General features: G+C 35.0%; 1 protein-coding gene across 1 annotated transcript in view; it reads right to left on the reverse strand.

Moving 5' to 3' along the window:
- The window catches only part of PRMT3 (protein arginine methyltransferase 3), a 129,025-nt gene that overhangs the window by 49,481 nt on the left and 52,039 nt on the right, over positions 1 to 27,505 (reverse strand). The window contains exon 11 of the mRNA XM_080816665.1: positions 6,520 to 6,598. Within this exon, the coding sequence (XP_080672791.1) occupies positions 6,520 to 6,598 (79 nt within the window). The remainder of the gene's footprint in view (positions 1 to 6,519; positions 6,599 to 27,505) is intronic.

Consider the following 27,505-nt stretch of genomic DNA (forward strand, 5'->3'; position numbering starts at 1 on the left):
CCCAGGCGTCCCTCTAGCAATCTTTTTAAAATTGATAGACTGATAGATTCAAAACTGGTAAGATTCTAAAATTTATTTTAAAAAAACCACAAACACACATATACACACACACAGACCAAACTGCCAAAGCAAATTATAGTAATTAAGACAGTATGGTATTGATGAAAAAAGAGACTTACAGATCAAATGAACAGAGTACAAAAACATACCCAAACATATATGGCCAATTAATTTTCAACAAAGATGCCACACAATTTATGGGAAAGGATAATCATTTCAACAAAAAATGCTGGAAAATATTAACACCTATCCTTACCTCACACCCCACACAAAATTAATTTGAAATGCACCACAGACCTTAATGTCAAAGCTGCAACGTCAAGAAAAACACAGGAGTATTCAGTGTAACCTTGAATAAGAGTCCTCAGATTGGACATTTTTCTTAAGAGGACAGAGACTGAGCACATTTTTAAGAGTCATCTGTATTCCTTTTCTGTGAGCTGCCATTCAATTCTCTGCCCAATATTCTATTGGGTTTGTGGTCTTATTTGTAGGATATTAAGGAAATTAGCTTTTTGTTGGTGACAGGAATTGAAAAGTTTTTCAGTCTGCACTTTCTCATGTGACTTTGCATATGGCATATGCTGCCATTTAGAAATTTATTTATATAATCAAATATATCAATCTTTCTTCTAATAAAGGCATCTGAATCTAAGTTCTTGTTTAGAAAGCCACACTTCCCAAGTTTATAAAGAAATAACCTATGTCTCCTTCCAGTATTTTTATTTTTTCTGCATTTAATCTTGACTCATGTAATATTTACACTGTGTGCATTTTTTACTTTATAATTTATTGTGTTTTCTTTTTTAAAAAATTTTATTTATTTATTTGACAAAGAGAGAGAGAGAGAGCAAACACACACAAGCAGAGGGAGCAGCAAATGAAGAGGGAAAAACAGACTTCCTGCTCAGCAGGGATCTTGACACGGGGCAACTCAGGGCTCAATCTTAGGACCCTGAGACCATGACTTGAGCCCAAGGCAGATGCTTAACAACTGAGGCACCCAGGCGCCCTTTTTTTTTTTTTTTTTTTTACTTTAACACAGAGGGCTACCTGTCTCAATATAATTTACTATAGTAAATTATATGAGATGCCGTATATTATTTGGTTTATACCAGGATTCTCAATTCTGTTCAATTTATCTGTCCATTCAAGAATATTGTTTTAATTATTGAGGCTCTGTAATATGTTTTAAATTTGGTACCACTAGCCTTCTTGTCCCCTGCTCCCCCACACTGACACCCTTCTATCTCAGTTTTCCTTTACATTACTACCAAAAAATTAAAAAATCCTAATTAAAAACACCAAAACTGTTTGTTGGAATTACGTTATAATTTTATAAAATTTATCCTACAAAAATATCAAATGCACACAGAAATAAAAGAGCATAATTAACTTTCATGTACTTGTCATCTACCTTCAACAAATCTCAATGGTTTTGGATTACACTAAATTTTAAATTAATTTTGGGAAAATCAATATCCTTATGGCACTGATTGTCTTTTTGTAAGAACATGGTCTATCTTTAAAATTATTTATCCTTTTTCTGTCTTTTAGTAGTAAAGCTGTTTGCGTATAAGTTTTATTTCTAGTTATGTTATTTTGTAGCTCAATAATGTACTAAACTATTTTATTATTTGTTATCATTTTTTAGTTGATTCACTTGAAGTGCCTAGGTCTGAATCACAAAATCTACAAATAAACTGGTTTTATCTACTTTTCTTTTTTTTTTTTTTTTTAAGATTTTATTTATTTGACACACAGAGAGATCACAAATAGGCAGAGAGGCAGGCAGAGAGAGAGAGGGGGAAGCAGGCTCCCTGCTGAGCAGAAAGCCCTGTGCAGGGCTCAATCCCAGGACCCTGAGATCATGACCTGAGCCGAAGGCAGAGTTTAACCCAGAGCCACCCAGGCGCCCCTTATCCCCTTTTTGATTTATCTTCTACGTTCTCTTTTCTAACAGCACTGACTAGTACTGCTGGTAAAATATTAAATAATGGTGTAATAGTAGCCATCTAAATCCTGTTTTAATTATAGAGGAAATGTGTTTAGTATTTCCCCATTAACCATGATACAGATTTTCAGTTGAGATAAGTATACTTTATCATATAAGCTATTATTGATATTTATATTTATTTTAATTTATTATATTTGTATTTTTAATTTATTATATTTATATAATATATTTATCATTGATATTTATTGATATCTCACTATTCATATTTTCTCATTTAAAACAATCAAGAATATAAATTATATTTTATCAAAAACCTTTTGACTATCTATGAATACAGGTATGATTTTTATGTCTTAGCTCTAAGCCCTACTCATATGATTGATTATACAACATTTTGCTCCAATTCCCTTTTGTCTGGTATCAATAACACCATGACTGCTACTTTCATTATGAGGGGATTTGCCTATCCATTTTCATCCTTTAGACTTTTCCAAATAATTTTGTTTTAGATATGCCTCTATAAAGTATAGAGAATTATGGTTTTTTGTTTTTTTTTTTTTTTTTGTGATCCAAACTGAATTTTTTTTCTCTGAATAGGTGAGTTTAACCCGTTTACATTTATGGATATGACAAACATTTTTTTGGATCATCCTTTACCCCATTTTATCTTTTCTGTATCTGTAATTTTTCTTTTGTTTTTAAGTAGTTCACTACATGATCTTTTGGACTTTTTCCCAAGGATTAGTTCTTACATTTAGGAAGTTTGTGTTTTTGTTTTCATAGCTAACTTTGTAATTACATTACAGAATACTTTCAGTTCTCTATTTTCAACACTATTAATCTCCTATCATGAACAATGATGAAATTAGTATATTTCTTTATTCCTCCCTTCCCTTTTTTCATATTTTTTTTAAATTCAAAAGATAATGTATTGATGATACTAACAGTGAATACAGAAGTGGGCACAGAGTTAATATGCAGCTTAGTAGAAATCAAACCATGTCATAGTCCAACTGACTTCAAGGTGGGAAATGGCACTTCACATTTTTTAAATGTCACTATTATTAAGGTATAATTTATATGCAATAATGAAACTTGCTCTTGGGGCGCCTGGGTGGCTCAGTGGGTTAAAGCCTCTGCCTTCAGCTCAGGTCATGATCCCAGGGTTCTGGGATCGAGCCCCACATCGGGCTCTCTGCTCCGCGGGGAGCCTGGTTCCTCCTCTCTCTCTGCCTGCCTCTCTGCCTACTTGTGATCTCTGTCTGTCAAATAAATAAATAAAAAATCTTAAAAAAAAAAAAAACTTGCTCTTTTTGGCCTTTTTGGTGTATTATTGTACGTGATTTGATAAATATATACAGTCACATAATCACCACTACAATCAATATAGATAGTCTCTCACCACAATCCTCACTGCTAGATTTTAATCAATACTACTATTTTAATATTAACTCTGCAGTGCTAAATGTGCTTACAATTCTATTACTTGATTTGTCAGCTTTAAATGAGATTCCATGAATTCTTGCTATTAAAGATAATGCAACTCAAGTATATACGCTTCTTCCCACCTGCCTCCTGCATTCTTTTTCCAATTTTTGTAAAATGTAGTATTTGACACTGTTAGAGTATAAAATATATACATTCTAGGTAATAATCCTAAAACTTGTTTTTGTCTTAATTCTAGTTGTAAAAATATGCATAGGTCATAGCACATCATTCTTTCCCCCCAATTTTTAATTTAAATTCCATCTAGCTATCATACAACGCAATATTAGCTTCAGGTATAGAATTTCGTGATTTGTCACTTATGTACAACACCCTGTGCTCATGACAGGTGCCCCTCCTTATACCCATTAGGTATTTAACCCATCTCCCTGTCCACAGCATATCATTTTCTTAGTTTTCCTCTTTATCTATAGGTTAGCTGAATGTAAAACACTATGGTTCCTGAACACAACTAGTACTTTATAAATCTTAGCTAAAAATAGTAGAAGCAATCTTTAGTAAATACATTTTCATTAACTTTATAAAATCATTTTTATTAGTAGTAATAGTGGTAAATAAATACCTCCAAAATACTGGAGAATTTGCTAGGTGATAACAGGGAGAATATACACTCTGGCTGACTGTGTTTTATAAAGGACTTCCTCCATACCATCATATGTATAGTGAGACATAAATTGAACCTAAATTCATGGAAAAATATCAATTGTGGTCCCTTCATGCTGATATGAATCTTTAGTATTTTCCCCTCTCATAATTCAATCATTCTTTTTAAAAAATCATTGCATTAACTGCTTATTAAATCTTTCTTTCAGAAAAACATAAAAGAAAAATTTGCTTTGTAACAGAAGAACGAGCACCTGATGACTGGTGATATTCATTAGGCATACTCAAACACAAAAGAAGTTAAATGGTCTACTTCACGTTACTCATTTCCGACTTTGCCTTCTTTTCTCAATTCTGTCAATGAGCAACATTCAATAGCACTGCCTAGGCAGTTAAATGCTGCCCTCTCTTCAATATGCTTCCAGATTACCTTAATGCTAATACGAGCTATATAAAAATATGAAAAGAACTAGACTTAGGAGACTCCAATTCATCCCTGATGATGGGAAATACTCTGTTACTGTTTCATCAACTATAACCTCATTATTTTCATGCTGTAAGTTCTTAATGAATTTCACTGAGAGTTCCATTTAAATGCATTAAGTTGCTGTCAGTCCTTCAGTAAGATCAATGAATACCATTCGGGGAGGTATGGAAACAGTTTCCTGAATCTTTCCTACAATGTCAAGGCAAGAATCAGAATCAAAAAAGTACACTTTAGTAGGGATACAAAAAGGGATTCTGAAAAGAATATGAATATTGGAATTGGCAGATCTCAGTTTTTAAAAAAAAATAGTCAAAGCTTGACCACTTAATATGCGTCCTCTAGGACACCTTTGTTTCTAAAGTCAAAGGGCTGTTGTGACGATTATACATGTAATAATATAAATAAAAGTATAGTATTAAGCAGCTAGTAGAACAATCAACAAATGGTAGTGATATTAGTTTCAGTCACTAAGTATAACAGTCATTTTAAAAAAAGCCACTCAACTATAGATAGATGTAGCCGATTTTTGCAGGGTAAAGTATATCTAAAAATTCTAGCCAGGTTCATGTCAGAGATCAGTAATACATCTTGAAATGCTTGCAGGAAATATAGTGATAAAATAAATGAAAGTATTTTGAAAAAGAAAGGCAAACCATTTAAAAGCTAGTATAATAGAATTCTATTGTACTGGAGAATTTTCTGTGCTTTGTTTTGGCCTCACTGATTTTTACGGTACCATAATTGCCAAAGTGATTTCACAGAATATGGATGGGCAGGAGGCATAATTATGATCGAGTGCTTTATGTCATTAGCTCAAAATGTCCAATTTTCATCTACCTTTTTTTACATAATAATTTTTCAGATTTTATATTTTATTTATCTATTTGAGACAGACAGAAAGCATGAGATGAGGGGAGGGAAGGAGAGGGACAGAGGGAAAGGGAGAAGCGAATCCCCCACTAAGCAGGGCTCCACCTCAAGACCCTGAGACCATGACCTGAGTTGAAGGCAGACACTTAACCAACTGAGCCATCCAGGTGCCCCTTTACATAATAATTTTAACAACTGTACTCTGGCCACAGAAACCACTTGTTGATCTTGAAGCTTTGAGAAAGTGAAAGTTCAGGGAGAGGTGAATGAAGGGAGACAGATGCCATTCAATTCAGTTTTAATGACTTGATTCAATAAACTTACATGATGCTCTATCTATGTTCCAGGAGCAGTAGAGCTTGTTCAAGAGTCAAATATGGATAAAATATAATCCCTGCCTTGAAACGGACTGTTTGTATATAACTGTTCACAGCAGAAGGCTTATAACAACACAATCTCACTTACAGTATACAGAATATGAGAAAGCTTTCCAAATTTATTGGGATCCAATAAAAAATACTGATAAAAAATCCAGTACATCCAGTATAAAATACTTATTGGGTATGCTGCACTTCATAAAGTCATTTTTTTAAATGTTCTCATTAAATTACAGAGATGACAGGTTTATATAGTGAGGTCACGGAAAATTTTCCAGTAAAGTAGGTACTTTCCAACCTAGTATGAAATACTCTATTAGAAAAAAACAAACACCTAGATGTCATAAGGATTAAAAATCAAAAGCAGTTTCTGTTAAGATTTTGATCTCAACATCAAATAGCTTCCAAAGCTAATCCTACCACTAGTATTTTTATACAAAGCATTCTTGAAATACCATTAACTTGGAGTCCTGCATATCTTCTATAATGTTCTACTATCAACAGTATAGTAAACGACTGTCTTCAAACTTCATCTAATGGAAACATCTTTCATTTCTATTGGGAACTTTCTCAGTCATGCATAGTTTATTTGAAATCCAAAGGTTCACTTGGTTCTGCCAGACTAAAATTACATTATTAAAACTAGAATTTTTACTCACCCGATCCTCCTTTTGCCAAGTATTTGTTCTTTGCATAAAGGACAGAATCTAACATAGACTCAAAAAGAAGAAAATAGCCCTGCATAAATAAACATAAAAAAAGGATTTTAGAAATGTGTAATCAATATCCTCATAAGTATGTCAACTTAAATATCTGGGCTACTCTCTCTATAAAAGATATTTTTTGGTCTCTGCCATGTAATTTTCTACAAAGTTTGAAGTTACCTTCTGCATTAAATTCTCCAAGTACATTTAAAAAATCAGGCCAGGGTATAAAGTGGACTCAGACAGTTTATTACAGTCAAATGTACTGAACCTTCTTAATCTGTGCTTCTGCTTTCTAGACCATTGTTTCTTCCTCATTAAAAGGAAAATCTGAGACAGAAATTGTTAATGTACCCTCTAATTACCTAGAATATTGCAGTATTAATCCAGACAGTGGTTCTCAACCAGATTTTTGTCCACTGGAGGACATCTGACAATATCTAGTGCCATTTTTGATGATCACAACCAGGGGGCAAGGAAGGGTGCTACTGGCATCTAGTCAGGTAAAGTCAAGAAATGTTGATAAACATGCTACAATGCACAAGAAGCTCTATGACAAAGAACGGTCCAACCCCAAAAGTTGATAGGGCTAAGGTTAAGAAAGCCTAGTCTAGGGGCACCTGGGTGGTTCAGCGGGTTAAAGCCTCTGCCTTCAGCTCTGGTCATGATCCCAGGGTCCTGGGATCGAGCCCCGCATCAGGCTCTCTGCTCAGCAGGGAGTCCGCTTCCCCACCCCCTGCCTCAGCCTACTTGTGATCTCTGTCTGGCAAATAAATAAATAAAATCTTAAAAAAAAAAAAAAAGAAAGCCTAGTCTAGAATAGCATTTCCCAAAGAGCTTCTTATCCAGTGAGTTTCTCTTTTGTTAAAAAAGTAAATAAATAAAGGAAGGAAGAAAGAAAGAAAAGAAAAAGAAAGAAAGAAAAAAAAAAGGAGGGAATCTTTAAGAAACCCCAGATGCTTTATCCTCCTCTTGAGATTCATAATGCACGTCATCACGTTGATAGTTCTGGGAAGTGTTACGGTAAAGAGGACTACTGAACATATCTTAACTATATGTTACCCTTTTGCTTACAAATCTCTTTTTTCCCCTACTTTACACCTATCAATACCTTGCAAAACTTGTGTTCTATGTTCATGAAATACAGCCCTGCAGTACTCCAGATTTTAGACACCAGTAATGAATCCTCCACCCAGAAAGGATAATCATAGCACAGGTGAAAAGAAAATTTACCACTACTGGTATCATGAGTAAGGGATCGATCAAAGACAGCTTGAGTCAGTCTTTCTCTTTCTAGAGTCTACCCTGCTCCCCACCTGGAGCAGCAGGAAGAGTCAAGTAAGTGCTCAGTACAGTGCTTAGCACAGCAAACCAACAGGAATTCTGCCCTAATGACAGCATTCTAAATAAAAACTGTTCTCACTTACTCATTTGTTCTGTGCACAAATAACTGACAGGACAAATGCAATACTCTTTAGCCACATGAACAAAGACTTTTTAAAAAAATTAATTTATTTATTTTAATAAACATATAATGTATTTTTATCCCCAGGGGTACAGGTCTGTGAATCGCCAGGTTTACACATTTCACAGCACTCATTATAGCACATACCCTCCCCAATGTCCATATCCCCACCACCCTCTACCGTCCCCCCTCCCCCCAGCAACCCTCAGTCTGTTTTTTGAGATTGAGTGTTTTATGGTTTGTCTCCCTCCCAATCCCATCTTCTTTCATTTTTTCTTTTCCTACTTCCCCAACCCCCCAACATCGCATCTTTTTAAAGGGGTCTCTAGAATAGGAAAACCTGCAAACTTGAGATGGATAATCTTCACAAGGGATTATTATCATTATTTTTAAAGATTTTATTTATTTATTTGAGAGAGACAGATTGAGAGAGAGAGGGAGAGAGCATAAGAGGGGGGGAGGGTCAGAGAGAGAAACAGACTCCCTGCTGAGCAGGGAACCCCATGCAGGACTCAATCCCAAGACTTGAGGATCATGACCTGAGCCAAAGGCAGATCCCTTAACAAACTGAGCCACTGAGGTGCCCCAAATCTTCACAAAAGATTAACAGCACATTTAAATTTATAGAAAATACAGCTCACAAGCCTGAATCACTTTAAAAAAAACCCACCTAATTAAACTGCCACTAGCAACTCTACATTGATGTTTACCCACTCCCAGCAACATGCCAATTCACTGAAAAGAAAATACTTGTCTACAAAAGGAAAACTTAGCAACAAAGCCTTTTATTAATTTGTTTACATTAGGAAAATTAAGGATTTGGTGGAAGCTGTTCTTCTGGTTAGAGCATCTCAGTAATATGTCTAACTCTTACAAGTTTGTTCACTATTAATATTATCTGTGTATTCAAATAGCAAGGAACTTTTGGAAGTCAACTAAGAAATTTTTATCAATCTGACATAATTCATGCAGATCTATGCACACAACTCCTTGTAAATAAGCATTCGTGTGTTGATTAAAGTGAATTTTAATTGAATTATTCAAAGAGAAGTCTTCTGTTTTCCTCGTATTACTTCTTTTTTCAGATGAGCCAAGACTATGTATATGTGTGCACAGACAAAGGAAAAAGATCAGCTGGTAAAACATTTTGATAGGGAAAAAACAGTCCCTATTTGCAAGATTGCTGCATGTTAAAACATTAATTTAAATAAAATAAATTAATTCACATTTTGATACGTACTAAATATTCATTAGTATGTCTAGTCTTTTTTGGAAGGGGGCAAAAAAAATTAGTTTGTCATTGATTTGGCACTGTGTCAAACTGTTTTTAGTATTAACTTTCAAAGTAGTTGGCAAAAAGCTAAGTATTTGCTTCCTATGTCCAAACTGTCTTACCTCCATGTACTACAAATAAACCAAACTCTTTTCCATCAGTAACTGAAAGTAGCTCCTTCTAACAACATGCTTATTTACTATATCTATGATAAAGTTATTATTGGCTATCCATTAGAAATTAAATTGTGGCATATTTTAAACCGGTGCTACAGTCAATGCCAATAGTGGTGAAAAGGGTATACTCCTGGGTTTAAATCCCAGTGGAGTCCCTTTTTAGAAAAGATTTTATTTATTTGAGAGAGAGAGAGAGACCCCATAAGCATGAGTGGGGAGGGGGGAGGAGGAGGCAGGGGGAGAAGGAGAAGCAGACTCCCTGCTTGGGGGGGGGGGCTCGATTCCAAGACCCTGGGATCATGAGATAAGTCAAAGGCAGACATTTAACTGACTGAGCCATCTGGGCACATCATGGAGCCCCCTTTCTCTATATGACCTTGGACAAATTAATATCATTGTGCCTCAGTTTCTTCATCTATAAAGTGACAACTAAGGTATTCTACTTTATAAGGCTGTTCCGAAGATTAAATATGTTAATACATATAAAAGATTAGAACAATAAATCTTATTAATTTAGCCTAAAATTTAAGAGCTATTTAAAAAATATATTTGTGAAGGCTTATCAAAATTTTAAAATTATATTTGATAATTAGAAAATAAAGTTTTACCAGGCTGTCCAGAATCATCTCATGTTTATTTAGTCAATGGGTCCTATATTACAACCCATGAGTCAGAACTGGAATTCCTCTTTTTTCTTTTTCCAGGGGGTTTAGAGAATACATTTTCTTGTGTCACTTCTTTCAGACCGGTGAAGATTATGTATATGTGTGCACATACAAAAAAATATAAAACACTCAAAATTTCTTTACATTAAGAAATAGAATTTTAAGACCCCCCCAAAAATAATTTGGTCACAATGGCCAAATTAGTGCCAATTCCAACGTTAAGATTCTTCTCACAAAGATAATCACAGGGAATTTTTCCCCCCAAGACAAAAAAACCCCAAACCAGCTTTATTTAATACTTCAAATTTTGGTATTTACACTTAAGACACTCCCATATGTCTGCTTCTATTTAAAATAGTTAACATCAATAAACATTTTTCCACATAGCCTATAATGATTACCTTCACTAAGCTTACAATTCTGATTAAACCATATTAGAGATAGTTCCTAAGGTTTTAACTATTCAAACAACCTAATATCACATTACAGACATCAACAATAGAGAAGTTCAATGCCTTAAGTCATGTGACTGGATGAATAACACTGGACGATTTTTTGCTCCCCTTAGAAGACACTGGTTTTATGATTCAATTCCTATTGCTGCTAAATTAAACAGTAAAATCAAGTGCAAACAAACAAAAGAAAGATAATCATCCTTGGCAGCAAAAATACTCTTTCAATAAATGCCATGTTGTTCCTTGCCATTTTTTCAATCAGTCATCATTACTGATCAGAGAATTTCTGAAAGCAAACAATCAAATGCTTTTGTTGATACAGGTAAAGGACTTAGCACAGTTCTTGGCACAGGGTTAATATATAAAACCTGTGAAAAACTGTATCACATAATTCTTTAATTTGGTAGAAATCACTATGTGGGCTCAGCTACCATGTCGTAGAACTGGGCTAATATGGATGGAAGCAGAAGGCTAATGCAAGTCTTTCTTCTTTCACCTTTCCCCATTTTTATCTCCCTTTTCTCTCTGCACTGTTGTACGATTAATAATGGTATTCTATAGCTATAAATTTTGTACTTCAGTATCGAGGTATTGCTTATGTAAGTATATGATGAGGCTCCGATCTATCGAAGCAGTTTGTAAGCCTTAACTTAAAGATTAGCTAAACTAGTAAATCAGCGGAAAAGCATTCCTTCAAACCAAGAACAGATTAATATTTCTTCACATTTAGACTCAGTGAAGACTGACAATTTCATTGGTCATTCATTTCACTCAGCAGTCAGATTTCTGCTCAACTATTACCTCCTCAAAAAGGATTTTCCTGATGTCTCCACATAAAATAGCATCTTTTTCCTCTATTAAGCTCCATCTATTTACCTTACTTTGTACTTCACTGTGACACTCATGAATTAAAATGTGGTTTATTTTTGTGTTTAACTCTTGACTAAAATGTAAGGTCCAAGAGGAGCAAGGACTTTATACTGTTTGAAGGTGCATTCCTGAGGGCTATAAATGTGGCTAGTAGATTGTAGGAACTCAGTAAAAAACTTCTGAATAAATAAAAAAATAAGAGTTATTAGTATCACACATTATTATATTTGTTAAAAATGAAACAGTACCCGCTTTTTCTTATTTTTCTCGTACTTAATAAAACTGGGTATTTTAAGAACGCTTTTTGAGCCCAACATGGTGCCTGAACTCACAACCCTGAGAACAAGACCTGGGCTGAGATCAAGAGCTGGCATAAACTACAGGATTTAAAACACGGCTCACAGTCACAGAAATAGTTGAACGACCCAGAATTTGAACCTTGGTTTAACTACAGAGTCACGTTCTGAATAACTATCTTATATTGATTTTTTCTAAAAAAAGAAAATTTTTTTTATTTATTTGCAGACAGAAATACAGCAAGAGAGGGAACACAAGCAGGGGGAGTAGGAGAGGGAGAAGCAGGCTTCCTGCTGAGAAGGGAGCCCGATGAGGGGCTCAATCCCAGAACCCTGGGATCATGACCTGAGGTGAAGGCAAACATTTAATGACTGAGCCACCCAGGAACCCCCCCATGTTGCTTCTTAAATTGATATACCTAAATGAGAATAAGATTTAGTGTTTGTATTATATTACCTTTGTAATTAAGGACTCGAGTGTTCTGAAATGAAAAATTTCCCATTAAACATATCAAATAAGATTAGAATTTATAATAGGTATTTGAGTCATAATATGTCAGAGTGATAGCCTAGTTGGCAACTGGGTATAAGCACTGTACATTATGAAAATTATCAGTTTAGAAAATCAATGCAAATATTAGAATATATGTAGAACCAATATATGACATCTATGAAATAAATTAACATACCTAGCTTTAAATATTAGCAGATGAAAAGATTTATATATGTATTGCTAACTGTTGTCCTTTCTCTCAACTTTCCACTTTGCTAAACTTCATTTTACTATAGGCTCTCTACGTGATAGAACAGCCTTTAATTTCCTGGGAACTGTCCTTGGTTCTGAACCAAGTCATTTATTACTGATATCAGAAGGCGCTCCTCCAAATGCCCGGCTCATCTGCAGTGTAATTCAGACTGTAATTTCACAGGCTGCTGCCTCACCTGTAGGGGTGCCATCTGGAAGAGAATTATACCCAATATTTTCTCCCATGATGCTCATGGGGCACTCTTTTTTCCAAAGAGACATTTACTTTTTTAAAATTAAAATTTGCATTTATACTTCAAAAATTAGTTACCACAAAAGGAACACATTGGATTAAATCTGGGACTAAGATATTAACATTATTCATTGAAATGGGAACCTTATTTTTAAAATGTCTGTTCATATCTCCTTAGAATAAATTAGTGATAAAAGATACTTCTGATACATTCAGTATAAAGTTTTCTCTCTTTTTTTTAGTACAAATAACTGAGTTACTGATACACCCTGAGGCAGAATTAATTATTAAAAAAGAGAGGCAGGGGAGAGTTCCAGATAAAATGAAGAGTTAATCTGTGGAAAGTCTAGTGACAAATAATAACTGAATTTATCTAAATATAAAAATAAAAGATTGGCTACAAAATCTAAACCCAATTTTCAGTATACTTCTGAAGCATAATAAATATTTCATGATACTTTTTTCCAATACTACTCTCAGTTCTATAAAATTTACTGTAGATAGAACTGTTACCTACAGTGACTAGGACTATTAATTGGTTGTTAACTGAAAACAAGACGCTTTAAGAAAAAAACACAAATAAATGTAGATATGTTTACTAATACTTTTTAAAAAAGGTTTTATTTATTTATTTGACAGAGAGGGACAACACAAGCAGGGGGAGTAGGAGAGGGAGAAGCAGGCTTCCTGCTGAGCAGGGAGTCCAATGCGGAACTCGATCCCAGGACCCAGGAATCACAATCACGACCTGAGCGGAAGGTAGACACTTAAGGACTGAGCCACCTAGGCGTCCCTTTTAACTAATACTCTTTAAGGGGGAATCTATCAATGAGGATCATCACAATTTTCATTGCATAAACCACACTTATAATGTACTGTAAGTAATTTCCAGTTTGGGTTATTTTAAAATAGAAAAAAGAATCTAAGGGTACCTTGCCAAGTGGCGAATCTCTGAATTCCATAATTCCCACCTACTTGCTTCTATTCTGTCACAATCGTTTTACTCACTACTTTACTCAACTGGAATCTTTTTTATAGTGTGTTCAATAGTTTATGCTAATATTAACTGATATTATATAAAGAAGCAGGGAAACTAACACAATCAGCTCTTGGTAAACCTATAACACAACTAATACAAGCAAAACAGGAGGAGCACCCTGAAGGTAATTTACCTGCTTTAAGTGTTCAGTTAGCCATTGAAATCTAGCACGTTATACAGAGAGAACGCAGAACATTATTAATTTGCTGAATTAAATGCAGATTGGTTAAGGAAGTGTCTATTGTATATCTGTGTGACAAAATATATTCTTAATGATGATAACCTTTTAAAGAAAATCTTCCTTGATGTCCCATATTAGGTTACGTGTCCTTTATAATATGATCTCATTTAGAAGTTGAGTTATTATCAGTGCATAGGAATGAGAACTAAAGGGTTTCTCAACCTCGGCACTACTGACATTTTGGGCCAGGTAATATTTTCTTGTGGAGACAATCCTGTCCACTGTATGATGTGTAGTAGTACTCCTGGCTTCTACCTACCACAGGCCCACCAGCACTCTCCTCCTGTCTCTCTTCCTCCCTAACCGCCTCCCCTCTACCGGCTATAAAAACCTAAGATGTTTCCATACATTTCCCAATGCCCAAATATTCCCAGGTGGGCAAAACTGGATACCCTTCACCATGAGAACCGCTCTAAAGACATCCAAAAAGTAATTAGATCAGTACTTTCTCCTAATCTACAATGCTCTCTGCTAAAAATGTACCAAACTTCAGTTTTTACAGGATATAATATAATCTTTATTTATTTCACTGTTAACATTTATAATAGCCTTACACACTGAATACCTGAATTGTAAAGTTTTTTTCAGTGATTCCCCAGTCTATCTCTGGCCTCTTTCAACTTAACATGTGCTAATGCGAATGAATGTATCACAAATGTTATAGAGAAAATACTGAGATACTTTCCTTACTGACAGCTCTACAATGACTGAGACAGGTGTTACAGTCACACACTTGGCAAAGGCAAGATGGCCGCTGTTATCATGCAACAAGAATATTGTAGGTTTTGCATTTGTTTACTGTGGAATAGGTAAGAAAAATAATGTTTTGAACATGTATATGTACACACATATACACACAGACATCTTTTCAATGTTTTACATATATGGCTAAGATAAACTTCTTCAAAGCAGAATTTCTGGATTAAAAGACATGCACATTTAAGAATTTGATCTGTGTCATCAAAATGCCTCCAGAAAGACTGACAATTTTTATTCCCACAACTACCTAAGTGAATTAAAGACTTACAAATAGCTTAAAAAGACATAAAGTCTGTGGAGAATATTTTCATGTTCTGGGGTGGGGTAGAAGTATTAACTATAAAGAAAAAGACATAAGTTTGACTAGATTAAAATTCAGAACCTCTGTTCATCAAAAGAACATAAAAAGAATTAAAAAGGCAGAGTTTGAAAAGATACCAAACACACACATATCTTTACTTCCCACAAAGAACACTATTCATTAAGAAAAAAACAGGTAAGGGGCGCCTGGGTGGCACAGTGGGTTAAGCCTCTGCCTTAGGCACAGGTCACTATCTCAGAGTCCTGGGATCAAGCCCCACATTGGGATCTCTGCTCAGTGGGGAGCCTGCTTCCCCCAACCCTCTCTCTGCCTGCTGCTCTGCCTACTTGTGATCTCTAACTGTCAAATAAATAAATAAATAAAATCTTAAAAAAAAAAAGGAAAGAAAAAAACAGATAATCCAAAGGAAAATGGACAAAGAATTATACACAATTATACAAAACAGGAAATCCAAAGAGCCAATAATCACATATAGAGCTGGTGAACCTCATTACTAATTCAACACAAATAGAAACTACTATTAACTAGCAGAGTGGCAATAATTACAAAATCATACAATGTCCAGTGTTGACAAGTCTATGGAACAATAAAAAAAAGTTTCACAACCCTTAATAAGAAAAGTCTGGCATCATCTAGTAATGGAGAAGAGCAGTACGCCCTGTTATCTAGCCATTCTACTTCCAGATAAACGTGTAGAAAAGCACGCTTGAGTGTAATGGCACACATGTACCTGTATACAACGGCACTATTATTTGTCATGGTGAAAGAACCGGAAATGATCCAGTGTCCACCAACTGTAGCATAATAAACATACTGTTAAACAGTCACATAATAGAATATACAAAAATGAAAATGAACAAATGATCCATACTGGCATTATTGATGAATGTTACAAACATGACTTAGTGAAGCAAGCAAAAAGCTATTTTTAATACAAAAACATAGTTATGTTTTTATTCCATTTACATAAATCTCAAAAACTGGAAAATATAAACTAAACTGATTAGGAATATAAATGTAAGTGGCAAAAACATAAAGCAAGTAAATGACTACCACAGAGGTCAGTAGAGTAGAGTAAGCTTTCTGGGATGGGAAAGAAGTTGTAGCAGACACAATTAAAAAATAAAAAGAGAAATTTAAATATATTTGAGAAGATATGTAAAAAAAGACATCTGAAGATGAAATCAGTATATAAAGATATTTGAAGAAAGCTGAAAAGATACTTGGCAGCTGCTTTCTATATTTTGATCCAACTAATGATTACACAGGTGTTCATTATATAACTATTTCTTTTTTTTTTTTTAAAGATTTTTTTTATTTATTTGACAGATGGAGATCACAAGTAGGCAGAGAAGCAGGCAGAGATAGAGGAGGAAGCAGGCTCCCCGCTGAGCAGAGAGCCCGACGTGGGGCTCTATCCCAGGACCCTGGGATCATGACCTGAGCTGAAGGCAGAGGCTTTAACCCACTGAGCCACCCAGGCCCCCATATATAACTATTTCTTACACTCGTCTGTAAGTTTATCCTATCTTCTGTGCATGTTGTATTTCACAATTTATTAAAAGGAAGATTTTATGACTAGTTATATAATATGCAATAGTCTGGGAGAAGGCAAAAGAAACACACACTCAAATCTGTTTGTAAATGTTAAAATGTGTCTGGAATAGTACACAATTAATGAGAAAAGTGTTAAAGTAAACTAAAGGACCAAATTTAACAGGGACAAAGAACAATACTTCATAATGATAAAGAAGCCAAACTTTATCAATAATACATAACAACTCTAATGTGTATGTACCTAAAAACTACATAAAAATACCTGAAGCAAAAACTGACAGAAGTCAAAAGAGAAACAACTCCTGAACTATAGGTAGAAACTGCATTATTTTTCTTTTAGTGGTTAATAGAACAGATAGACTTAAAATAATAAGCACTTAAAAGATTTGAATCATACTGTCAACCAACTTGACCCAATTGACAAGTATATAACAGTCCATTCAACAACAGCAGAATACACATTCATTTAAATGAATGTGGAACACTCAACAAAACAGACCATATTCTTGGCCATAAAGCAAGTCTGAACAAATTTAATGTAATGGTAACATATACATTATGTCCCCTGATACCAACCAAATTAAATCATAAATCATTAACAGAAAGGTACCTAAAAAATTTCCAAACATTTAGAAATTAAACAACACACTTCTAAATAATTCATTTACCAAAGCAGAGATCACAAGGTAATATTTTGAGTTGAACAAAAAATTTACAGGATACAGCTACAGTAGTCATAATGGGAAATTTATAGATTTAAAAGAGGAGAAAAAAGCAAGGTGTAGGATAATATGCAGAATATGCTTATTCTAAACTAGATATAAGGGTGGGGCTTGCCATGTATTTTGTTTACTGCTTTATTCTGCCTAGAACAGCCTCAGCCACATAGCAGCCTCCCAATATTTGTTGAAGAAATGAATGAATGTGACAAGAAGTAGAGACATATGTTATAACTTATTATAATGTTTCAGAAAGGATACACTAGAATTTGGTAACAGATTTTGTTGGGGGATTCAGTGTAGGTCCTGAGTGGTAGTGTAAAGACAAGATGAAATTTGTAACTTCTATGTATTATTCAGTCAAAAAGTATTTTACATGTATATAACAACTATTTGTCAGAGCAGCTCCTATTTTATTATTACTTCACTTAATTGTTCCTTTCCATGCAAGAAAAATGAAAATAATAATAATAAAATAATAATAATAGCAGCTACCATTTATTATGTGCTTTCAACCCTCTGTCAAGGCTACTTCCTTCCTTCTGCATACTCTTCTGAAGTTTTAAAAACTTTACCATCTTAAAGGTCTTTCCCCTAGATGGCACTCTCACTTAATGAACAAAAGACGGAGAGTCAAATTGGTTCTTTTGTTCAAACTGCAGCAAAAGGTCCAATAAGCAAGACTATCAAAGGTAAAACCAGAGGTGCCTAGGTGACTCACTCGGCTGACCGTCTGACTCTTGGTTTCAGCTCAGGTCATAATCTCAGGGTTGTGATAGGCCCACAGCAGGCTCCACAGGGGAGTCTGCTTGAAATTCTTTCCCTTACCCTCTTCTGCCCCTCTCCCTGCTCACATGCTCCACCCCCCCTAAAATAAATAAATAGATCTTAAAGAAAAAGAAAAAGGCAAAACTGAATCATCTCAAGATCTTTCCAAATACACTTAAGGGTCTTACTCCAGAGTTACAGAATCATGATTGTTTCCAAGGATAAGAGTATGAAATGCAGTATTAATTCTTACTTTTTAAAAAAGGTTTTATTTCTCCAACGTGGGGCTCAAACTCACAACAATCCTGAGATCAAGAGTTGTGTACTCTACCAACTGAGCGAGGCAAGTGCCCCAAAGAATATTTTTTTTTAAAAAAGATTTTATTTCTTTATTTGACACAGAGAGCATGTACAAGCAGGGGGAGCAGAGGGAGAAGCAGGCTCCCCGCTGAGCAGGGAGCCAGATGTGGGACTCAATCCCAGGACCCTGAGATCATGACCTGAGCTGAAGGCAGAGGCTTAACCCACTGAGCCACCCAGGCACCCTGAATATTAAGTTTTAAAAGTGTTCTCAACCCCCATACAAGTCGGAAAAAAACCCATTAATTATAACTGGCTATTCTACTTTAAAAATTACAACTAAAGTATTAGCTAGTATTTTTATTAAAGAGAATTCTATTAGAGTACATATATATATATATAAAACAATTTATAAAATATGCTAACTTTTGTTTAACACAAGAGTGAAAATATAAATACATACATATCTAATATTTTTTAAATAAGTCAAAAGCATAAAAAAGGTTATTCACTAAGAGACAAAAGAAATAGAATCACATCATTTCTTCATAATTAAAACACAAAATTAAACTAAATAAAGGAAGAAACAATGTCCCAAATTGAAGAACAGGAAATAAATAAATCTGATTGTATGTCACGTTGGTTACCTAACCAGTGAAAATAATTACTTCAAATGACTTTCAAACACAGTACACTGTGCATTTCCTATGATATATTCTAGAACAAAAGAAATTACAAGGAAATCTTCAATTGCATGTAGAAGCCTTACTGTTAGTAATAAAGGTGGTATAAAATTTGTGAAACTACAATAGGCAATTACATGATAAAGGCAATAAGTAATTAGCATTATCTTAAAAATCAAGATTTTCTGTAGAGAAGAAATATAAGTATAAAATTAAAAGCTTTAAAAATTCCATAATCTTAATTTGGAAAAATCAGTATAAACTCAAAATTTTTCATATTAAAAAAAAAAAACTAGCTACATCTGTCTACGAAAATAAACATACAAGCAATGACATTGCATTGATAATTCATTACTCTGAAAATGGCAAATAAATAGGAAATATTGAGATTTTATCCTATTTTTCCTATTCAACTACGGTTCATAACCAAATATTTCATGAGAGAAAGTACTTCGGGAATAATTTCAGCTAACAAATAAAGAATAATCGGTACAGGTAGAAAATCATAATTTGGCAACTTTTAATGAAGTAAGGAAATCATTTTCAATGCTTCTAAAACCATTAGGTAGGTTTATAATGAATAGATTAGCCTGATAGCTCCAAAAAGCCACTGATCAACTTTAACATAATAGAAAGAGACAACCAGAGGGGGTATAGCTCAGTGGAAGAGCATTTGACTGCAGATATTGAGTCCCTTGTTCAATGCAACAGAAACTAACCACCACTGCTCCCCACGAAGTATTCTGGGGTAAGAAGGACAACTTTAATATGTTAAAGCTCTATTTCTGGACCCCATATTTCTGGTTTACAAGAAATACAAAGGATAGAAAAACATGTTAAGTGACACCATGAGGATGCAATTGTCAAAATCTAGAATGCAGAAAACTCTACAGGGCAACTGACTCAGTTTCTCAAAGAATGGCAAGAAAAAAAAAGGAGAAGGTGAACCTATAGACTATAGATTTTAGACTCGATACCAAAAGCATGATCCATAAAAATAAAATTGATAAATTGGACTTCATCAAAATTAAAAACTTTTGCTCTGTGAAAGGCTTTGTTAAGAGGATTGGCTACAGATTGGGAAAAATATCTGCAAACCACATATCCAATTAAAAGCTAGTAAAAAAGAACTACCAAACTCAGCAGTAAAAAATCCAATTAGAAAATGAGAAAAAGACACAGACATTTTATTGATTTTAGAAAAGATACAGAAGGCAGATAGATATGCATATGGAAAGATGTTTAACATCATTAACCATTAGGGAAATGCAAATTAAAATTACAATAAGAGGGGCGCCTGGGTAGCTCAGTGGGTTAAGCCTCTGCCTTCGGCTCAGGTCATGGTCTCAGGGTCCTGGGATCGAGCCCCACATCGGGCTCTCTGCTCAGCAGAGAGCCTGCTTCCCCTTCTCTCTCTGCCTGCCTCTCTGCCTACTTGTGATCTCTGTCTGTCAAATAAATAACAAATATTTTTAAAAAATTACAATAAGATATCACTATACACATATCAGAATGGCTTCAATTAAAAAATAGTGAGAATATACAATGTTGGCAAGAATGTAGACAGATGTTGCCACTGGAATGGTCACGTATTGCCTGTAAGGATATAAAATGGTACAGCCCCTCTGCAAAACAGTTTGGCAGTTTCTTATGGAACTAAACATGCAATTACCATATGACTAGCTATTGTACTCTTGGGCATATACCTGAGAGAAAGGAAAACTTATGTACACACAAAATTATATACACAAATGTTCATACAGCTTTATCTGCAAGAGCCCCAAAGCCCCAATAGCCCCTGGATATTCTTCAAAAGTTAAATGGTTAAAACAAGTATGGTATATCCATACCATGGAATACTACTAAGAAAGAGGGGAGAGACTATGGATATGTACAATAATTTGGATGAATCTTCAGGGAACTAAACTAATGAAAAAAGCCAACCCCAAAAGGCCATATACTGTACAATTCCATTTCATTCCTGAAATGACAAAATTATACAAATTGAGAACAGATTAGTGACTGTCAGAAGTCAAGGCTGGGGAGTAGAAGAGGGAGGTGGGTGTGGCCATAAAAGGATAACAGAAGGGCTTCTTGTAGTGATGAAACTGTTCTGTATCCAATGGTATCACTATCAATATTCTAGTTGTGCTGTTGCACCATAGATTTTCAAGCTATTATCATTAAGAGAAACTGGGTAAAGAGAATAAGGCATTTCTCTATTATTTCTTACCACTGCATGTGATATAATCTACAATTAACTCAAAATAAAGAGCTTAATTAAAAAAAGATTTATAAGACAAATTAATCAAATGCAGCATGTATATATAACTCATATCCTGATTCAAACAAATCAAATATAAGAATATATATATATAATTCATGAAGCAATCAGGGAAATGTGGACACAGCCTGAATATTAGGAATTTTTTTTGTAATATGGAATTGTGCCTATATTGGTAATTTTGTTTAGGCTCAATGACATAATACATAAAGGCATAATAAATATGGATTTTAAAAAGTCTTTATCATTAAAAAAGATAGCAAAAAAATGTAATAGTGCAAAGATAAAACAAAAACTGCAAAATATTGATAATTGTTGAAGCTAGGTGATAGGTGCATAAGATTCATTGAAACATTCGTTCTGAAGTTTTTACATTGGAAATTTTCCCTAATAAAGTGTTTTTAAAAATTAAAAAGAATAAGTGACAGTAGTCTGCATTTGTAAATGTCCCAGGTACACAGCAAAACAAATGTCAAATCATTTGGGGTAAAACCCAAGCACCAAAGAGTTTTCCATAGATAAAGTTCATTAGAAAATAAATGGCAGAGTATCTAATAGTACTACACACTCAAATAAACAAGCACCAAGCACCATGAATGAAGGCTAGTAGAAACAACAGTCAGCAAAAGAAGACCTGCAATTTATAATTTATGAGATTAAGAGGCTTGAAGATAAGAGTAACAAGCAAACAAAATTTTAAAAGAACCTAAAAAAAAAGAATCTAAAAAAATTTTTTAAAGAGATAAAACTCAATAGATGAGTTTAACAGATAATTAGAAAGATTCAGAAAAAATTAGTTAAAAGTTGGAAGACTGAAGAAATTATCCAGAATACAGTCAAAAGAGTCAGAACAACAGAAAATATGAAGAAGTATAAGAGGCATAGAAGATAGATAAGTCTAATAAACATGTAATGGCAATTCTAAAAAGATTTATTAAGCAAGAAACAAAAACTCTAACAATAAAAGAATTCTGGTAAACATAAGACTGTCTTATTCATCAAATCACACCAAAAAATAATGCAATGACAAGCTATGTGCTGCTAACAAACATAATTGATAGGGAATCCATCAGTGGTATCCATCAAGACAAGCTAGGTTATCCTACCTTAACAAACAGTTTCCAAATCATCACCGAAAACAAGATTTATTTCTTATATTACAGGCTGACAAGAGTCATTGCTTATTATAATTCCTCAGGAGTCAGGCTGACAAGCTTCCACAGTAACTGATGCATAGAAAGGGGATAAGGCAAACTGTGCACTGGATATTAAACATTCTGACTGGATAGGACTTTCACTGGCCAGAGTAAGCCACAGGGCCACATCTGACTTCGAAGGGGACAGAGAGTTAAATTCTAATATGTGCCCAGAAACCACGAGATGCAGAAAACGAAAGAAGAGTCCTAACAACAGACTGGCAACTCAAATACACAAGGAGTGCTCAGAAAAAAAATTAAAAAATAAAGATCTTCAAAAGAAATACAGCCAAAAGAAACTGACTGAAATTTCGCAGAATGCCAAAATGAGCCATAAGCACACTGAATGTGGGAACTGTTAGTTCTTAAACATTATTAAGTATTTGAATTATGTAGTGCCTCTCAAGTTCTTATACAATTGCACTCCAGAATTTCCTTCTCTGGTTACATAATGAAATGGAAAAAACTAGGAATTAAAAACAGTCACAAAATTTATTATTTTTTATCTTGGGAACAAGCTTGTAATGGGTTGTATCTGTTGGCCATATAAAAGAATGAGGTTTCTTTCTGTCTTTGCAATCTCTTTGTGATTGCCTGTGACGCACATCACAGTCTGGCTTACTCCTTATCTAACAAAAAAAAGTGTGTGTGTATTTTCTCTTCTAAAAAACAGTGGTCACAATAGAACTGAACAAGAAAAGAGAAAATGATGTCAAAACTGATATCCATAAGAAAACAAATGTAAAATAGGTGCTCTTCAGGGTTTACTGGTTCTGCAATGAGGGCTCCTTAGAGCACCTCATCAGCTTATGTGGAGAACAAGGCCGCAGTGCCTTTATTTTATTAATGGTAGATTATCTCCCAAATATAATACTTGAGTGTTTCTTCTTTTAATAACAGCATAAAGGATAATAATTCAGGAAAAAAGTAATACTTAAAACGATTTTTAAAAATCACTTGACTGTTGGGACACCTGGGTGGCTCAGTTGGTTAAGCGTCTGCCTTTGGCTCAGGTCATGATCCCAGGGTCCTGGGATGGAGTCCCGTATCGGGCTCCTTGCTCAGCAGGAGCCTGCTTCTCCCTCCACCTGCCATACCCTGCTTATGCTCTCTCTCTCTCTCTCTCTGACAAACAAAAAATAAAATCTTACCAAAAAAATCACTTGAATGTGGGATTCAGCTAAATCAGTACTTAGAAGTATTAGCTTCAAATGCCAAGTACTAGAAAAAAAAAAAAGTTGGAAATCAATGATCTACACTTCCTTTTCAAGAAGCTAGAAAAGAGCAGCAAATCAAACTCTAAAGAGAGTAGAGGGAAATAATAGAGACTGAAGCAGGAATCAATATGATAGAAAACAAATGTTGATTGAGAAAAATCAACAAAGGCACAATTCGGGTTCTTTGGAAAGAGCAGTGACAAACCTTTAGCAAAACTGATCAAAACAAATTACATGTCATTTCCTAATAACAGGAACCAGTTTAAACCTTGAGTTTGTTTCTGGTCACTTGCTTTTATTGGATAGAAGCACAAATTAATAAAATTAAGACTGAATACTGAATTCCTGAGAAGGTCCTCACATTCACTCAACTTCACGTTACTTTAAATTGGGTATTCCCAAATAAATGTTCTAGTATTAAAAATGGATAAAGGGAAAAAAAATGGATAAAGGTTCGAGAATGGAAAATGGCGCAGACCAAATCGATGTATCACCACTACTGAAGTATTTACTCAAAATATATAATCTACCAAAAACAGGTCAGAAAAAACATTCATTCATTAGAACAGATCAAAATTTACTGTTAACTCACTCCTGCCCTAATTCTCACTTCACCTAACTAAACAGTGACTTCATAGTTCTGCCATCTAAATTTTACCAATTAGGAGCCTCTAGTAAAGAAAATATAACATGTAACAGATCTTTACTCCAAGAGAAGAAAACCTCTGAGGACAATTATCTTCATCAAGCCTTTTTTAAAAAAAATTTTTAATAAACATATGTTTTTATCTCCAGGGGTACAGGTCTGTGACTCGCCAGGTTTACACATTTCACAGCACTCATCATAGCACATACCCTCCCCAATGTCCATATCCCCACCACCCTCTCCTGTCCCCACTCCCCCCAGCAACCCTCAGTCTGTTTTTTGAGATTGAGTCTTTTATGGTTTGTCTACCTCCCGATCCCATCTTCTTTGATTTTTTCTTTTCCTACCCCCCAAAGCCCCCATGTTGCATCTCCACTTCCTCATATCAGGGAGATCATATGATAGTTGTCTTTCTCCGACTGACTCACTTTGCTAAGCATAATACCCTCTAGTTCCACGCACGTCGTCGCAAATGGCAAGATTTCATTTCTTTTGATGGCTGCATAGTATTCCATTGTATATATATACCACCTCTTCTTTATCCATTCATCTGTTAATGGACATCTAGGTTCTTTCCACAGTTTGGCTATTGTGGACATTGCTGCCATAAACATTCGGGTGCACGTGCCCCTTCGGAGCACCACGTTTGTATCTTTAGGATATATATCCAGCAGTGCAATTGCTGGGTCATAGGGTAGCTCTATTTTCAGTTTTTTGAGGAACCTCCACACTGTTTTCCAGAGTGGCTGCAGCAGCTTGCATTCCCACCAGCAGTGTAGGAGGGTTCCCCTCTCTCCGCATCCTCGCCAGCATCTGTCATTTTCTGACTTGTTAATTTTAGCCATTCTGACTGGTGTGAGGTGGTATCTCATTGTGGTTTTGATTTGTATTTCCCTGATGCTGAGAGATGTGGAGCATTTTTTCATGTGTCTGTTGGCCATCTGGATGTCTTCTTTGCAGAAATGTCTGTTCATGTCCTCTGCCCAATTCTTGATTGAATTATTTGTTCTTTGGGTGTTGAGTTTGCTAAGCTCTTTATAGATTTTGGATACTAGCCCCTTATCTGATATGTCTTTTGCAAATATCTTCTCCCATTCCGTCAGTTGTCTCTTGGTTTTGTTAACTGTTTGCAGGCTGTGCAAAAGTTTTGATCTTGATGAAATCGCAATAGTTCATTTTTGCCCTTACTTCCCTTGCCTTTGGCAATGTTCCTAGGAAGAAGTTGCTGTGGCTGAGGTCGAAGAGGTTGCTGCCTGTGTTCTCCTCAAGGATTTTGATGGATTCCTTTCTCACATTGAGGTCCTTCATCCATTTTGAGTCTATTTTTGTGTGTGGTATAAGGAAGTGGTCCAATTTCATTTTTCTGCATGTGGCCATCTAATTTTCCCAGCACCATTTGTTGAAGAGGCTGTCTTTTTTCCATTGGACATTCTTTCCTGCTTTGTCGAAGATTAGTTGACCATAGAGTTGAGGGTCCATTTCTGGGCTCTCTACTCTGTTCCACTGGTCTATGTGTCTGTTTTTATGCCAGTACCATGCTGTCTTGGTGATCACAGCTTTGTAGTAAAGCTTGAAATCAGGCAACTTGATGCTGCCAGTTTTGTTTTTCTTTTTCAACCGTTCCTTAGCAATTCAGTTTCTCTTCTGATTCCATACAAATTTTAGGATTATTTGCTCCAGCTCTTTGAAAAATACCAGTGGGATTTTGATTGGAATGGCATTGAAAGTATAGATTGCTCTAGGCAGTATAGACATTTTAACAATGTTTATTCTTCCGATCCAAGAGCACAGAATGGTCTTCCATCTTTTTGTGTCTTCTTTGATTTCTTTCATGAGTATTTTATAGTTTTCTGAGTATAGATCCTTTGCCTCTTTGGTTAGGTTTATGCCTAGGTATCTTATGGTTTTGGGTACAATTGTAAATGGGATTGACTCCTTAATTTCTCTTTCTTCTGTCTTGTTGTTGGTGTAAAGAAATGCAACTGGTTTCTGTGCACTGACTTTATATCCTGACACTTTACCGAATTCCTGTACAAGTTCTAGCAGTTTTGGAGTGGAGCCTTTTGAGTTTTCCACATATAGTATCACATCATCTGCAAAGAGTGATAGTTTGACTTCTTCTTTGCCAATTTGGATGCCTTTAATTTCTTTTTGTTGTCTGATTGCTGAGGCTAGGACTTCTAGTACTATGTTGAGTAGCAGTGGTGATAACGGACATCCCTGCTGTGTTCCTGACCTTAGCGGAAAAGCTTTCAGTTTTTCTCCATTGAGAATGATATTTGCATGCAGTGGGTTTTTCATAGATGGCTTTGATAATATTGAGGTATGTGCCCTCTATCCCTACACTTTGAAGAGTTTAAATCAGGAAGGGATGCTGCACTTTGTCAAATGCTTTTTCAGCATCTACTGAGAGTATCATATGGTTCTTGTTCTTTCTTTTATTAATGTATTGTATCACATTGATTGATTTGCAGATGTTGAACCAACCTTGCAGCCTTGGAATAAATCCCACTTGGTCGTGGTGAATAATCCTTTTAATGTACTGTTGGATCCTATTGGCTAGTATTTTGGTGAGAATTTTCGCCATCTGTGTTCATCAAGGATATTGGCCTGTAATTCTCTTTTTTGGTAGGATCCTTGTCTGGTTTTGGGATCAAGGTGATCCTGGCCTCATAAAATGAGTTTGGAAGTTTCTTTTCCATTTCTATTTCTTGAAACAGTTTCAAGAGAACAGGAATTAATTCTTCTTTAAATGTTTGGTAGAATTCCCCTGGGAAGCCGTCTGGCCCTGGGCTTTTATTTGTTTGGAGATTTTTGATGACTGTTTCAATCTCCTTACTGGTTATAGGTCTGTTCAGGTTTTCTATTTCTTCCTGGTTCAGTTGTGGTAGTTTATATGTTTCTAGAAATGTATCCATTTCTTCCAGGTTGTCGAATTTGTTGGAGTAGAGTTGCTCGTAGTATGTTCTTATAATTGTTTGTATTTCTTTGGTGTTGGTTGTGATCTCTCCT

The sequence above is a fragment of the Martes martes genome (genome assembly GCF_963455335.1).
Source record: "Martes martes genome assembly, chromosome: 10".
Classification (NCBI taxonomy): Eukaryota; Metazoa; Chordata; class Mammalia; order Carnivora; family Mustelidae; genus Martes; species Martes martes.